The sequence below is a fragment of the Sinocyclocheilus grahami genome, unplaced genomic scaffold, assembly GCF_001515645.1.
Source record: "Sinocyclocheilus grahami isolate Dianchi unplaced genomic scaffold, SAMN03320097.WGS_v1.1 scaffold25.1, whole genome shotgun sequence".
Classification (NCBI taxonomy): domain Eukaryota; kingdom Metazoa; phylum Chordata; class Actinopteri; order Cypriniformes; family Cyprinidae; genus Sinocyclocheilus; species Sinocyclocheilus grahami.
In genome coordinates this window covers 4,864,318-4,880,617 of record NW_015505204.1, presented here as the reverse complement: position 1 = coordinate 4,880,617, position 16,300 = coordinate 4,864,318, and the positions used below count along the sequence as shown (strand labels likewise).

The 16,300-nt window shown below is 37.9% G+C and overlaps 2 protein-coding genes across 3 annotated transcripts in view; one reads left to right on the top strand and one right to left on the bottom strand.

Annotated features, from left to right (window-relative positions):
- fam83gb (family with sequence similarity 83 member Gb) overlaps nt 1–2,747 on the bottom strand; it is an 8,999-nt gene extending 6,252 nt beyond the window's left edge. The window contains exon 1 of one of the 2 annotated variants that reach the window (XR_001606263.1): nt 1,465–2,747. Coding sequence is in view for 1 of the 2 variants with exons in the window: in XM_016249780.1 (XP_016105266.1) it covers nt 1,465–1,926 (462 nt within the window). In the remaining variant the exon portion in view is untranslated. The remainder of the gene's footprint in view (nt 1–1,464) is intronic. The other variant, XM_016249780.1, reaches the window with a different exon arrangement.
- Nucleotides 1–16,093, top strand: part of slc5a10 (solute carrier family 5 member 10) — a 36,232-nt gene extending 20,139 nt beyond the window's left edge. The window contains exons 10-15 of the mRNA XM_016249793.1: nt 8,263–8,370; nt 8,502–8,652; nt 9,094–9,262; nt 11,026–11,241; nt 14,927–15,017; nt 15,798–16,093. Coding sequence (XP_016105279.1) covers nt 8,263–8,370; nt 8,502–8,652; nt 9,094–9,262; nt 11,026–11,241; nt 14,927–15,017; nt 15,798–15,994 — 932 coding nt within the window. The 3' untranslated portion in view covers nt 15,995–16,093. The remainder of the gene's footprint in view (nt 1–8,262; nt 8,371–8,501; nt 8,653–9,093; nt 9,263–11,025; nt 11,242–14,926; nt 15,018–15,797) is intronic.
- The last annotated feature ends 207 nt before the right edge of the window (nt 16,094–16,300 follow it).

The window sequence follows — 16,300 nt, the reverse complement described above, 5'->3', positions numbered from 1 at the left end:
GATCGGCTTTCACCGTGGACGAAGCGGAGTCCAGCCCGGGGTCATCACATGTGTTTGCCGCAAGCCCTCCGGATGCTCCTTCGTTGAATCCGCCGGCCGCGCCGTTCTCAAGCTAGCCCCCGGCCTCTGCTAACTCTAGGCCGTCATGTGTGACGCTGTGTTTCGTTGTGAAAGTGAAACTACTTTGTTTGGTCTTCCAAAAACGGACACGACTAGAAATCAGTGGTTAAGTTGTATTTACAACACTGTTCCAGAACACTTCAACCCAAATATTCAGATGTGTGCAGCACATTTTATGGAGGACCGTTTCCTGATCCTGGTAGAGTAGACTACAATGCCGGCTGTTCTGACTCACGGACTGCAAGTACGTTTTTTTATATTTAAAGAGTTTTTATATTTTTTTATATTTAAAGCGAGTTTTTTGGGCCGTGTAGAGTAGGGCTTGTTGTTTGTCATTTTTCCGATCACAAATGCAGACATGGGTTTATGTTTACGCGGCGCGATGCAACGCAACGCAACGCGTAAAAAGACAGTATACGTCATTATAATCCATAATTATGTCCCCACTGGATGCAACAAATGCCTCGATTATAATGGGTTTTAATGTTTTTGTCTCGTCACTCCGGCCGGACACGGCATCAACAGTCTGGGAGGGGCGTAACATTTCCGTCACACGCTTGAGGTATTCGGCCAATCACAACGCACTGGATAGCTGGCCAATCACAGCACACCTCGCTTTTCAGACCGATGAGCTTTGTAAAAATCGACGCGTTTCAAAAAGGCAGGGCATAGAGGAGAAACAATAATGTACAGTATGTGGAAAATAATGTGTGTTTTTTTACCTTAAACCGCATAAACACATTTCATTACACCAAATAATGTTCTTTTTAGCAACGTCATATGACCCCTTTAACACTTTTGACCAAAAAATGTTTTACACTTTTTGAGGTCCACAATTAAATTGTATTATTGTTCATTGCACTTATAAGCTGTTCTGAAGAAACTATTATGATGAAACATCAAGAAATGAATGTTAATTTTCCATAAGTTCAGAAATGTTTTCCCAAGAACGTTTCAGACATAGATATGTATGGTTTCTGTAACCACAAGACACTAGACTACAAGTTTGTCAGGATCTGAGAACAGAAATCGCTTTGACCTTGTGTAACCATAGCAACCGACGGCTGCTTCAGCATAAGTTTTGGACGACACAGTCAAAATAAGTGAACGCTGTCATTATGCAATTTAGTATAGTTTTACATATCACAAATCTGAAACCAAATCTCTTGTGGTTAAAATAATTGACATTTGCCAAAACTGGGTTGCGTTCACGATTTTGCACCATACTCACAGAAGAGCCTACACAAAGAACCGGGTAAGAACGGTTCTTTTTGAGAGTGTACAGTGTTTCTGTGGCTGACTGACCATACAATCGTCCTTTTCAAGTTTCTCTAGATTACCCACCTTCTGTGCTTGCGCGATGGCCTTTCTCACAACCTCTTTTATATGCGTCGTCTGCCCGTCCACTGGCGGTTGCGTGAACACATTGACGCGCGTCACTCCGCGGTAAGAATTGCAGTCTGGCCATCCGAGGTCCAGATTCGGTATGGAGGTATCAGAGCGGTCCGGCCAATACTGCAATGAAATCGCACCGTCCTCTCCCTCTGTCGTACCATCTGGTTTGTGATGCTCAGAACCGGGTTTATACTCTTCTATGCTCCGACGCAACCACTCGAGTTCGGGTTCCGACAGGAAAGGACGCAGCTCGTGCGCTTTCACATGGGCGTCAAACGCGTCGCGTCCTTTCGTAATAAGCGCTTCAAGCGCGAGCCGCTGATCCTCGCTGTAAAAAAACTCCGGTTTGGATTCATTCAGACGCCAGTTCACATGATTGTCATCAAGACACTGAACCTGAGAGAGAGCCATCGCGTTTCCACACACAAACCGAATTAAAGTTCTTATTTCTTCTCGTTATTATTATTTAAGTGTCACTATAATCCCAGAAAAGTATCAAAACTCTTAGTAAAGGTTGTTAACTTCTAGAAAACTCCTTTTGCAATCGAGGTAAAGGGTTTCCATGGTAAAGTGAGACCGATTTTTTTCTTGTCAAAACTAAAGTGGCTCCAAAAAGCTCGTTTTTTCATAAAAATAAAGGCGATATTGTTTCTTAAAGTTATAAAAGATGCCTCATGTTATTTGATCATGTTCCCCGAGCAGAGTCCTACTTCAGTACAGGACGCAGTTGACCGCTGAGCCGGAGATCATCTTTCAGTTAACCAACAGGTAGAATTGAACAAAAGCATCTCCACAGGCACTAGTGATTAGACACACCTCAGTCACCTGACCGGGAGGGGCAAATACACACACACACACACACACACACACACACATACGCGCAACAGACTGCAGCCAGACCGACTGGATCCGAGTTTAGGGTCTTCCACAAAAGCATGAACCCTGGAAACCTCCGACGCCGACGAAAAAACAAGCTTCCGGGTTGTTCACCAGAGGGTTGCAAGTTAAACAAAACTTTTTTCCACGTCTCCCGATAGAAATAATGTCCTGAGTTTGTTGTCCAGTAAAGTCCTGTGGGGCTTTGTGTTACCGTGTCCTGCTTCTGTGGAGCTGGAAAGAGGAAGAGGCTGGATGTCTGGTTGCGTGAGCAGCCGAATGTTACACGGTTGAGTCAGTCAACAGTTACGTGGGTTTGGGCGGGGTATCCGGGAAGAAAAAAGTTGCAGGAAACCAAAGAAGGTAAAAGAAACACTTCCTATTTCCTCCCCCCTGACTTTGTATAAGTAGGCAGACACTTAAATTGACTCCTGGGGCTAGTTGTCACACATGGAAGGTGCCACAAGAACTTTATTCTTAATCCATTTGTATTAATGTGCATTTTTTCTTCTTCTAGCAATGGTTTTATATATCCTGCTATTCAGACAGTTAGCTACAGCTTCTGTTTGATATATTTGATAGTTTGATATAGGATTTGTATGTTACTATTTCCATTTTCATTAATGATTGTCACTGATTATTTAGTATCAGTTTGTTTTTTTAATCTTATTATTATTATTATTACTTTACTTATTAATTAGGCCAGGGATTCTTAAATGATTTTGGCAGCTGAATCCCTTTAAGCTAAAGATTTTAAGATAGTATTTCAATATTTGTAAAGTAATTTTGCATATCCATGGTTTTCTCCTCTGTGTGTGTGTGTGTGTGTATATATATATATATATATATATATATATATATATATATATATATATATATACAGTACCTTACAAAAGTATTCATTTTTTCACGGTTTGTTATATTGCTGTCTTGTGTTAAACTGCTTTAAATTACTTTTTTCCCCAGATCAATCTACACTCCATGCTAAAGCAAAAAAACAGGGTTTTAACATCTTTGCAAATTTGTTAAAAATAAAAACTTAAAGCTGCAGTCCATACATTATTTTTGGTTCAAAATTATCCTAAATCAATATTTGAGCAAGTACATAACCAGTCAGTGTTCAAAACAATCGCTTTACTTTAGCACGATTAACAATGGTTAGTTTATAATAATGTTTTCTAATTTGAGTGGTACGGGTAGGTTTTCGCGGGAAATTCGAGCATGCTGCTGCATCATTACGTCACGTCTGTAAACACTAAGAAGTTGTCCCGGCTACTAGGCTATAGCATGTGAGGATCCTGCAGGTGGCGGATTCTCACAGCAGCCAGAATAATTAAATGTATCATTTTGATGGCGGATTGTAATCCGGAAAGGACTATGTGTTTATGAAACATATGTGAATGAAATTAAATTATATTCCAGTTTTAAATGTGCTTCTGATTACAGATAGCCTGGGATTACACAAGATTTGAATTTTAAAGACAACCAGTTTGAAGAGAGCATAATTTGCTTTTTGGGTTAAAATAATTTCTTAATATGAAATTCGAGTGGTATGACAATTAAGAGATTAGACTGTACAGAAATTGAAATCTACACGCTAATACACACTATAGGCAATGCTAATGTTGTTAACATTAATAATTTGAGAATAAAGTATAACAATAATAATAATTTGCATGGTTTGATGTGATATGAGCTAACCGATCTTTAGATTAATTGTAATGCTTTTTTCCTCAGTTGGTCAGAACAAACATGGCAGACTTGTTATTTACTTGTTCAGATGACAATATTCTGTGAAAATTCTTATTTGGGTCATATATTCCAAGACGTTGGCTAGAATCTGTGATTGCGAAGTACAGTAAATATCCCCACCGGTGCGCTGACTGATTGCCACACATACTCCTCAAAACACTAGATTCATCCGCGCTGGAGCCGCGCCGGCGCACAACCCACGCAAGGAAAATAATTACAGCTGCAATTGCAGGTTTTCAAACGAGATGGCGACAAAGAGGCAAAACTTACGGACTGCAGCTTTAAATGATTCCATTGTATAAGTACTCATACCCTTATCTGGGACAGTTGAAATTTAGCTCAAGAGCATTCATATTGGGGCTGTGCGATATTGGAGAAAAATGTGACATGCGATAACTCATTAAATTAATTAAAAAACTATTGAAATTAAATTATATTCCAGTTTTAAATGTGCTTCTGATTACAGATAGCCTGGGATTACACAAGATTTGAATTTTAAAGACAACCAGTTTGAAGAGAGCATAATTTGCTTTTTGGGTTAAAATAATTTCTTAATATGAAATTCGAGTGGTATGACAATTAAGAGATTAGACTGTACAGAAATTGAAATCTATACGCTAATACACACTATAGGCAATGCTAATGTTGTTAACATTAATAATTTGAGAATAAAGTATAACAATAATAATAATTTGCATGGTTTGATGTGATATGAGCTAACCGATCTTTAGATTAATTGTAATGCTTTTTTCCTCAGTTGGTCAGAACAAACGTGGCAGACTTGTTATTTACTTGTTCAGATGACAATATTCTGTGAAAATTCTTATTTGGGTCATATATTCCAAGACATTGGCTAGAATCTGTGATTGCGAAGTACAGTAAATATCCACACTGCGCTGACTGATTGCCACACATACTTCATCCGCGCTGTAGCCGCGCCGGCGCACAACCCACGCAAGGAAAATAATTACAGCTGCAATTGCAGGTTTTCAAACGAGATGGCGACAAAGAGGCAAAATTTACGGACTGCAGCTTTAAATGATTCCATTGTATAAGTACTCATACCCTTATCTGGGACAGTTGAAATTTAGCTCAAGAGCATTCATATTGGGGCTGTGCGATATTGGAGAAAAATGTGACATGCGATAACTCATTAAATTAATTAAAAAACTATTTGCGATACGATAATGCTTAAAGTACCACGTGCTCAGATGAAACAGTTTTTTCGGCGAAGTCAGTTTCAGAGTCAGTTCTGTGAACTTCTATAACTATCTTATGTCATATATATATGGTTATTTGTATGTATGTATGTACCAAGAGTTCCTGTACAACCACAACAAATTCCTTGTGTTTGCGCACACTTAAGTGGTGAATAAAGCTCATTATGATTCTAATAAGAAAGCACCCCTACAACAACTTCTGAAAGTGAATGGTAGTGTTTTACTCAAGCATTACATAACAATTTCATTTTAACATTATAGTGTAATCATTTTAACATGAGTTTAGGAACTGAATAATAAAAAGGAAAAATAAAACACTGCGTATAGAATTTACTCATTGAATTCAATATGCACTGATTCTTATTTAAGCTACAAATGTTATTTAGGTAAGAGCAGTGAGTGATTTTCTCTTTGTCTTTTGTTCATGTCCCCAAATATTGCAAACTGTAGCAATATGCATATTGCGATATGTGGCGGATTGTAATCCGGAAAGGACTATGTGTTTATGAAACACATGTGAATGAAATTAAATTATATTCCAGTTTTAAATGTGCTTCTGATTACAGATAGCCTGGGATTACACAAGATTTGAATTTTAAAGACAACCAGTTTGAAGAGAGCATAATTTGCTTTTTGGGTTAAAATAATTTCTTAATATGAAATTCGAGTGGTATGACAATTAAGAGATTAGACTGTACAGAAATTGAAATCTATACGCTAATACACACTATAGGCAATGCTAATGTTGTTAACATTAATAATTTGAGAATAAAGTATAACAATAATAATAATTTGCATGGTTTGATGTGATATGAGCTAACCGATCTTTAGATTAATTGTAATGCTTTTTTCCTCAGTTGGTCAGAACAAACGTGGCAGACTTGTTATTTACTTGTTCAGATGACAATATTCTGTGAAAATTCTTATTTGGGTCATATATTCCAAGACATTGGCTAGAATCTGTGATTGCGAAGTACAGTAAATATCCACACTGCGCTGACTGATTGCCACACATACTTCATCCGCGCTGTAGCCGCGCCGGCGCACAACCCACGCAAGGAAAATAATTACAGCTGCAATTGCAGGTTTTCAAACGAGATGGCGACAAAGAGGCAAAATTTACGGACTGCAGCTTTAAATGATTCCATTGTATAAGTACTCATACCCTTATCTGGGACAGTTGAAATTTAGCTCAAGAGCATTCATATTGGGGCTGTGCGATATTGGAGAAAAATGTGACATGCGATAACTCATTAAATTAATTAAAAAACTATTTGCGATACGATAATGCTTAAAGTACCACGTGCTCAGATGAAACAGTTTTTTCGGCGAAGTCAGTTTCAGAGTCAGTTCTGTGAACTTCTATAACTATCTTATGTCATATATATATGGTTATTTGTATGTATGTATGTACCAAGAGTTCCTGTACAACCACAACAAATTCCTTGTGTTTGCGCACACTTAAGTGGTGAATAAAGCTCATTATGATTCTAATAAGAAAGCACCCCTACAACAACTTCTGAAAGTGAATGGTAGTGTTTTACTCAAGCATTACATAACAATTTCATTTTAACATTATAGTGTAATCATTTTAACATGAGTTTAGGAACTGAATAATAAAAAGGAAAAATAAAACACTGCGTATAGAATTTACTCATTGAATTCAATATGCACTGATTCTTATTTAAGCTACAAATGTTATTTAGGTAAGAGCAGTGAGTGATTTTCTCTTTGTCTTTTGTTCATGTCCCCAAATATTGCAAACTGTAGCAATATGCATATTGCGATATGTACATTTGCGATATTTCGATATATTGCACAGCCCTAATTCATATTGCTTGTAGATGTTACTACACTTCAAGTGAAGTTAACCTGTGGCAAATTCAGTTGAATGGGTATGATCTGGAAAGGCACACACATGTCTTAATAAAAGGTCTAACAGTGGTTAATGCATATCAGAGCAAAAAACAAGCCCTGTGGTCAAAAGAACTGCCTGTAGAGCTCAGAAACAGGTTTGCGTCAAGCCACATATCTGGGGAAGAATTCAGAAAGAAAGTCTGCTTCATTGAAGGGTCACAGAAGCATGTAGACGTAGTCTCTGTTACCCTTAATGGAAGAAGTTTGAAACAACCAGGACTCTTCCTAGAGCTGGCCTCTTGGCCAAACTGAGCAATTGATGGAGAAGGGCTTTAGTTAGTGTGGAAGAGTAGAAGAAAAGCTCAATGCACCAAAATATTGAGATAGCCCTAAAGAAAACCTAGTCCAGAGCATTCAGAACCTCAGACTGGACAGAAGGTTCACCTTCCAACAGGACAATGACCTTAAGCACACAGCGAGAATGGCTTATAGACAACTCTGTGAATGTCCTTGAGTGGCCTTTCAATCCCAATTAGAACCCAATCAAATATTTCTTGAGAAACCTGAAAATGTGTGTCTGCGCCCATCCAACATGACAGAGCTTGAGAGGTGAAGAGGCGAGGAGATGAATGGCAGATAATTTCCAAATGCTGATCAGCAAAGCTTGTCGCATCAAACAAAAAAGTGTTGAGGCTGTAAAGGTGCTTGAGCTAAATATTTAGTTAAGGGCATGGATATTTATGCAATGTGCTTTTTTTTTTTAAAATAAATTTACGAAGTTGTGAGAATTCTGTTTTTGCTTTGTCAATATGGTGTATGGAGTGTAGATGTGTGGAAAAAAAAGTAATTTAAAGAAGTTTAGCCTAAGGCAGCAACAAAACGTGAAAAAAATGGAAGGGGTGTGAATACTTTCGCAAGGCACTGTATCTCTATATATATATATATATATATATATATATATATATATATATACACACACACACATATATATGTATACATATACATATACATAAACTACATCATTGCATCTTTTTTTCCCCAGACACAGTGGCTTGCGTTGACCCTGAAGAGTGTGTAAAGGTGTGTGGTGCAGAGGTGGGCTGTTCCAACATTGCTTTTCCAAAACTGGTCATCGAGCTCATGCCCAGCGGTAATCAGAATCACTTTTTGCTTTTTCAAATTGTGTATATGTTTGAATTGTTAACATGTACTTTACCAAATGCATAGTCCATGGCATGGTCTTTTTAGCATAAAACATGCAATTGTACATGTGTGTTCCAGGCCTCAGGGGGTTAATGATCGCTGTAATGATGGCCGCTTTAATGTCATCACTGACCTCCATCTTTAACAGCAGTAGCACCCTCTTCACCATGGACATCTGGAAGAAGTATCGAAGAGGTGCTAGTGAGAAGGAGCTGCTGCTAGTTGGCAGGTGTTTACTATTTAAAATCATTAATCATTGTGTAATGCATAAAGGTTACTTGTCTAAGATCCAACATCATGGTGTTTTTTTTTTCAAAAGCACTTACATGAAAGAATGTAGAAATGATTCATAGCCTCAAAAATGCAGTATGAGTTAGACATCGAGGGGTAGATTAATCGTTTAGATTAGCTAATATTTATGCCCTGTCATTGGGTTGAGATCTATTTAAATGGAAATAAAACCACAAATATGTATTTATAGAACTAGAAAATGGAAGAAGACTAATAGTGAATAATATAAATTAATCAGCAAATATTACTAATAGGGTCCAATAGGATTTAGATTTTGTAGTAGAACTTAACTTTAAAGTCATTAACATAATGACTTTCATTTTCCACTGTGGTTGAAACTGAAGATGATCATAAAATGTATGTCCATTTGTTTTCCCAGGATAGTGACTGTTATTTTGGTGGTGATTAGCGTGGTTTGGATCCCGATTCTTCAGAGTGCTAACAGCGGTCAGCTGTATGTTTACATCCAGTCAGTAACCAGCTATCTAGCCCCTCCTGTTACTGCCATTTTTGTAATGGCTGTTTTCTGGAAAAGAACTAATGAGGCGGTAATGCACACACATAAACACAGTCTGAGGCCTCACTTAGACTATGTACATATTGACATACCAAAATTAAACACTCACATGCATTCGAAGAAACCACTTCTCTCTCGTGAAGAAGGAATGTCTGCCTATTTTAATGTAGCACATTAGTGAGGGTGTGTGTATTTGTCTGTTAAAACACACAAAGAGTGAGTACATGTCTGAATGAGAGCAAAAGAGAGCGTAACTTTCACTTGGAAGTGATTGATAAGATAGATACTTTTATTGTACAGAAAGTAGGTCACACCTTAATATAAGCCATTTTATTGGTGTCGCTGAGTCATTATATATTGTGTTTTTGAAATGGAAAACACATTGATAAGTCACACCCGTGTCTAAGCTGCATTTTATTTTTTCATTCAGTAAAATCTTTCCAAATGCGTGTGACAGTGGTCTTCTATCCTGTTTATTAGTATAATAATGTTACAGTGAAAAGGATAGATAGATAGGTAGATAGAGATAGATTTGTATCTATAGAGATAGATACAAAGAGATAGATCTCTTTGCTGGGAATAAACAAGATATATACTTAGAACAGGAGAAACATTGTGTGACAATGCAGAAAAAAAGGTCATGTGATTTGTTCGATTCTGTGAAATCCCCCCAAACCCAATGTGTTTTGAAAAATATGCTTAGAATGAATGTTTCAGAAGGATTGTGGTGTACCAGGCTGATTATCTTGGATGTTTTACAAAGAACAAAACTGCAGTTTTCTCATTGACTGCATTAGAGTGACCGTATCGGCTCACATTGTCTGTAACTTAGCAAAAGATTAGCTGTTAGCCAGGCTGTTTAACAAAACCTGTCAAATTAAACATTTAAGAGCTTTAAAACTGGAAGGGTGGGATTTTAAAATGCCTGTTCGTTTGTACCCTGAAGGGTAATTTAGTGCAAAGTTATCCTCCGTCCCCCATAGCAAAAAGGAAATACCCATTTTAGTTTGTGAGATCTCAGACAAGTATAATTGCTCTGGAAAAAAAGCCAGTAAGTAGAGAACTTTAACATTGGTTTAAGGTTAGGCCATGTTATGGCGAAAGCTAATGTCCCCCCACCCCCCCAAAAAAGAAGCCTGCCTAAAGAAACTAAAACTGGCCAGGTGACATTCATTGGGTAAGAAATAAATCGTTACAGTGAACGTATTTGTGTAAGTGCATCCGTGTGAGTCAGTGACACAAAATGTACAAGAATAAAATCAGTTTAACTTACATAATAGTTCATATCTACTGTCTTTACACGCAACACATTTTTGGCAAAACACTTGAATAAATATAACTGAAATATGACATGCTTCACAGGAATTGCTGTTTGTCAAGGGACTTTCACACCTCACTCCACCCTTTAGTACATTAAAAAAGCACATAAGAGCCTGTCACGTCAGGAATCTCAGCTCAGAGTTCATTTAGTGCATCCTCTCAAGATACCTGAAATGTTTAAAAATATTATTAGTTTAACAGTCTCCCACGCTCATATAACACACTGAGTAAAAGGAACACCACTGTTGGTATGTAGAGCACCAGAGAATGATAAGTCTTCCTATCACTAACAGTAGTGCATGACTCTCGCAACGCCTAGGTCATGGGTTCAATTCCCAAGAAACCGATCAAATGTGTATCTTAAATGCACTGCAAGTTGTGGATAAAAGTGTCTGCCAAATTCATAAACGTAAATGCTAAGAGGTTTCCTGAAGAGTTTTCCTCATGTGTGTTTGTTTGGTATTTTGTAAGCAGGGAGCATTCTGGGGCTTGATGGTGGGTCTAGCGGTGGGATTGACGAGGATGGTTCTAGAGTTTGTGTTTCCTCCCCCTCGCTGTGGTGTTTTTGACCCTGCTCCCTCTGTCTTGAGGAGTGTACACTACCTGCACTTTGCCATCATACTCTGTGCCCTGACTGTTATTGTTGTGGTGGTGATCAGTCTACTGACCCCTCCACCCACCGACGAACAGGTAATAGCATTTATGCCAGGTAATGCTTTCATAGATTTAAAAAAATAAGAATTATTAACAAATATAAAAAAATAATAATAATTCTTGTAGCTCCTTTTCTGACCTTTAGACTTTGACTTTGTTCAGAATGGTGTTTACTACCTTTCAAAAGTTTGGAGTCAGTAAGTTTTTTTTTTTTTAAATGTTTTTGTAAGAAGTCCCTTAACCAATGCTGCATTTTTTGACCTAAAATACACTGAAGACTGTAATGTTATGAAATATTGTTACAATTGGAAATAACTGTCTTCTAATTTAATATATTTTATTATTAATTATATTTTATAATTAATAATAAAATATATTAATTATATTTTATTATTATTATTTTATTTATATTTTGAATTTTCAGCATCATTACTCCAGTCTTCAGTGTCACATGATCCTTCAGAAATCATACTAAAATGCTCAAGACACATTTCTTATTATCAAAGTTAAAAACAGTTGAGCTGCCTAATATTTTTGTGGAAACTGGATTCTTTCATGAATAGAATGTTTAAAAGAGCAGCATTTATTTGAAATGGAAATCTTTTGTGACATCATAAATGTCTTTACTGTCACTTTTAAATAATTTAAAGGGTTAGTGCACCCAAAAATGAAAATGTGTTTTACTCACCCTCGAGGCATCCTAGGTGTATATGACTTTCTTCTTTCAGATGAATCCAATCAGAGGTATTGGATATTATATTAAATTTTAATTATTATTATTATAATAATTATTATATTAAAAATTGTCCTGGCTCTTCCAAGCATTATCATTGCAGTAGGCGGGTGTTTCTGTTGAACAGTCCAAAAGACGTCAAATAGAGTGCGCGCATCCATAATAAAACGTGCCTCACATGGCTACGGGGCATGAATAAAGGCCTCCTGTAGCGAATCCATGCGTTTTTGTAAGAAAAATATCAATATTTCAAACGTAAATCTAGCGTAGCGTTAGTTCTGGCAGGTCACGTTAGTCAAGCTCGCATCAGCTGACTCTCAGCTGATCCCCATCAACCTATGGGAATACGACACCTATCTAAGTATTCACACATAAGGTCAAGCAGTAGTATCAGCAGTTTTCGCATTGCTCAATAGCTAATTACCCTCCTCCATCCCCAGCTCCTCCTCTGTCAGTCAGGATTCAGCCTTCTGATTCTCCTTTGAATCAGACTAATTCTAAAATGTGTACATAACATTATTGAACTTTAACGATATCTGCAATACATTTATGTTGGTTCTGTTCTGTTTACCCTGGGGGGGGTTATCGCTGCTCTCCCTGCTCTCATCCATGCTAGGCTGCATGGATGCGCAGGGAGTTCTTGCCCAGAACGGAACCATACCGCCAATCCAAACTGTATGCTAATTGTCAATCATCTTTGACGATAGTGGTCCTGACAGAATTCAAACTTTTCTCTCACTTCCGCTCTCTGTCGTACGTGGAAGCCGTTCCGGGCGGATGACGCAGGACGTGTGGGCAGCACGCGCCTCTGATATATGCTAGTCTAGCGAGTTTGTTCACAGGAGCAAAGGAAGCAAAGTTTCCTTACTTTAGCGAAGGAAAACCAGTCTCCTCTTGGCTTATATCGAAATCCTCCAACATTTTTCTTTACAAATCCTTGGTTTGTACTTCTAAGGCCCTGTCCCAAATGGCACCCTAAACCCTCCCGGTCTTCCTCAGAGTCCGCACTTTCGTGATGTAATGGCGCTTTGACTGCCGGGTAGAAGTCGGCTGCGTAGCTCGCAGGCTTGCGGGCTCAGCAGAAGTGCGCATCGCGGGCACATAGCGGCTGCAAAGGGGGCGCTCGTGAGCACCCTTCTGAACGCTAAAATGACGAATGGGACACCCTACGGTCTCGTGGACTTAACGGACACGCGCACGCAGCAGCCATTGTAAGTCCTCAAGACTGATGCCTTGTCCAAATACCCACACTTGCGGTCATTGCACTTGACCACTTATATGACGTATTTCCTGTATTTGGCCCAAGTGTTCAAGTGAGGATGAAGACCACAAGTGTGTGTGGAACTTTTCATTACCTGATGGGACACACTTGTAGTGTTGTAAAAATGCAAGTGTTTACATAGCTTTATTTTAATTTTAATTTTAAATACTTTGCATTTTAAAATCAACTTCTAAATGTCTGTTCAGTAGTCCCTATAACATGACAATTTAAATTTGTGGTGCTTCTAATTAAGTGATAAAAAGCAGTTGCAAATGTTGTACAAAATAAATATCACCACTACTCATCTTTGCACCAATAAAACGTAAAAACACTGTTTTTCTACCAAATTATATGTAATATCTAATTATTATATTAATATTTAACTTGCATTGGAAAGGTTTCCGTGACCTCTCGCGAGATCTCGGCAAAAAGTCTCACGATTTATTTCCAGAATATGATGCATGATGGGATACACTAAGCCTCGAATAGCGCTCCGGAGCAGTATTCGAGATAGTGTGCGTTAAGGGCACAGCGCTCTGGCGTTTTTAAGACCTGGGACAGTCTTGCGCACTTACTTCCTGTCGCGTGCACGCGCTCTCAAGTGGCCAAGAACGCAAGTGTGGGTATTTGGACAAGGGGTGAAAGTGCACATGAAGTGTGCCATTTGGGACAGGGCCTAATTCGTGACCGGCGTTTTGTTTTGTGCTCTCTCCGTGTTCGTCACTAATCACGCAAAACACTGACGTCCTACGTCATCCGCCGGAACTGCTTCCGCTTATGACAGTTAGATAAAGTGAGAGAGAAGTGTTTATTACGTTTGAAATATGGGTATCTTTTTTTAAAAATCGCATGGATTCACTACAGGAGATCTTTATTCACCCCCCAGGGCCACGTGAGGCACGTTTTATTATGGATGCACGCACTTTATTTGACGTCTTTTGACTGTTCAACAGAAACACCCACCCACTGCAACAATAACGTTTGGAATAGCCAGGACAATTATTAATATAACTCCGAATGGATTTGTCTGAAAGAAGAAAGTCATATACACCTAGGATGCCTCGAGGGTGAGTAAACCACAGGCTAATTTTCATTTTTGGGTGCACTAACCCTTTAATGCATCTTTGCTAAATATAGTGTTAATTTCTTTCAGTAAAACCTTACTGACATCAGACTTAAATAGTACTGTACTTGATGCAGTATGTGAAACAGTTTTGCATTATGCAAACAGTAGTGCAATATGCTACATTGTTGCCACATTACCTCATTGCAAGCATGTTTAATTCTGCAATTTACTGGTTTATTTTGCTACAGTTTTGTTCAAAATTGTCTCAACTCTCAAATAGCTTAAATCATTGCTGATATTAATTTCACTTCATTTGTTTGACTGGAAATGAAAGGTTCGGTCAAGTGAATTGCATTACAGGCTACAGAATTAAATATTCAGAAAAAAAACCTGTGCATTATATACTGCAGAAACAATAAAAAATAGTATAGTAGTATGCCATTTCAAAGATACCCTAGCCTCGACAGTATTTATAGCCCCCCAGTATACTATGCTATTCTCTTAGTATACTATAGTATACTCTTAATTGTACTCGTAGAATTCTTAATCAATCCCTTCCTTTGAGATTTGTTTGAAATTTAATTGATTTACTAAATTCAATAAAACCCCATAGTATACGGTATATCATGTCTCAAGTGGCTTGTGTTTGATTTGGTTTCAGACACATAATCTTACCTGGTGGACTTTACATAACAGCACCGAGAGAGAAATACCTGTACAGAAAGTAGCTACTCTTAGCTGCAGGACAGACGGTATGGAACACACATTTGTTTCATGATATTAGTGAGGACATCTCATAGACTTCCATTGTTTTTAAATTGGGTTTAGTGATATTTTCTATCACCTAAACAGAACTCTAGCCCTTAATATAACTAGTTTTAAATAGAAACATGATTTGGCTGATTTATACAGCAAGCCTCATAAACTAGTGAGGACTAGTCACTATATTAATAAGGACATTTTTGAATAGTGAGGACATTTTGGACTTCACAAGTAGTCAAACACACACTAATCCAGTTTCCTAATACAGAACGGAGGTGTGTAAGGAGTTTACAGCATGATAGATCTCATGAGGATTGTTGTGGCCTATTCATCAGGGTGTGGTGCTGTTCTACATATATGTATCAGTTGACAAAACAAAAGTGTATTATATGCGTGAGAACACACACAAGGAACTGAGATATACCAATTGTCATTTTCTTGGTTTTGAATGAAAGCTTACTGCATGCAGTGGATTATTTTACCAAACACAACGTTAGAAAATTGTAATGAAGTTTAAAATTAATGTCTCAGCATGCAATCATGCAATATGTGATTTAAATCAGCTATAAAGCCTTTTAAGTACTGTAAGTCAGGTTTTCAGGTTTTTGGTATTCCTTCAAGAACCTTAGAAAGCATGTAAATCCCATAGTTTATGAACATGCAATCATTCAGTACTCTAGTATAGAACAAAGCACTATGGTATTACCATTTGATACTATCACTGTACAGCTCCCTTGCTAGTTAATTTCACATTCAGCATTTTTGTTTAGGCTGTGAGTCTGTGTGCAGGGGTAAGTGTGTACGCACCACTGGGTTCTGTAGCCCTCGACCTGGACGATTTGCAACCGGGACACCACCTCCTATAATTCACAGCACCAGAGAAGATCCCTTCTGGTCTCGTTTCTGTTGTGTCAATGCCATCATTCTCATGTGCATCAACATCTTCCTCTATGCTTACTATGCGTAACACATACCGCCACACACATAGTTTTTTGTTTTTTTGGTACAAATGCATCACCTAGACTTCTGATAAGACTTTCTTGCAATTGCGAGTATGTATCTTACTATCACAACCTTTTTTTTTTCTCAGAATTGCAAGTTTATATGTCGCAATTCTAACTTTATATCTCACAATATTTTTGTTCTCAGAATTGTGAGAAAAGAAGTCACAAATACCTTCAAACCTTCAATTTTTTATCCCATGGAGGAAACAAGCTTCCATAAAATCCCTTTAAATTATTGGGCTACATAAAATATTTTATAGATTGTGTTT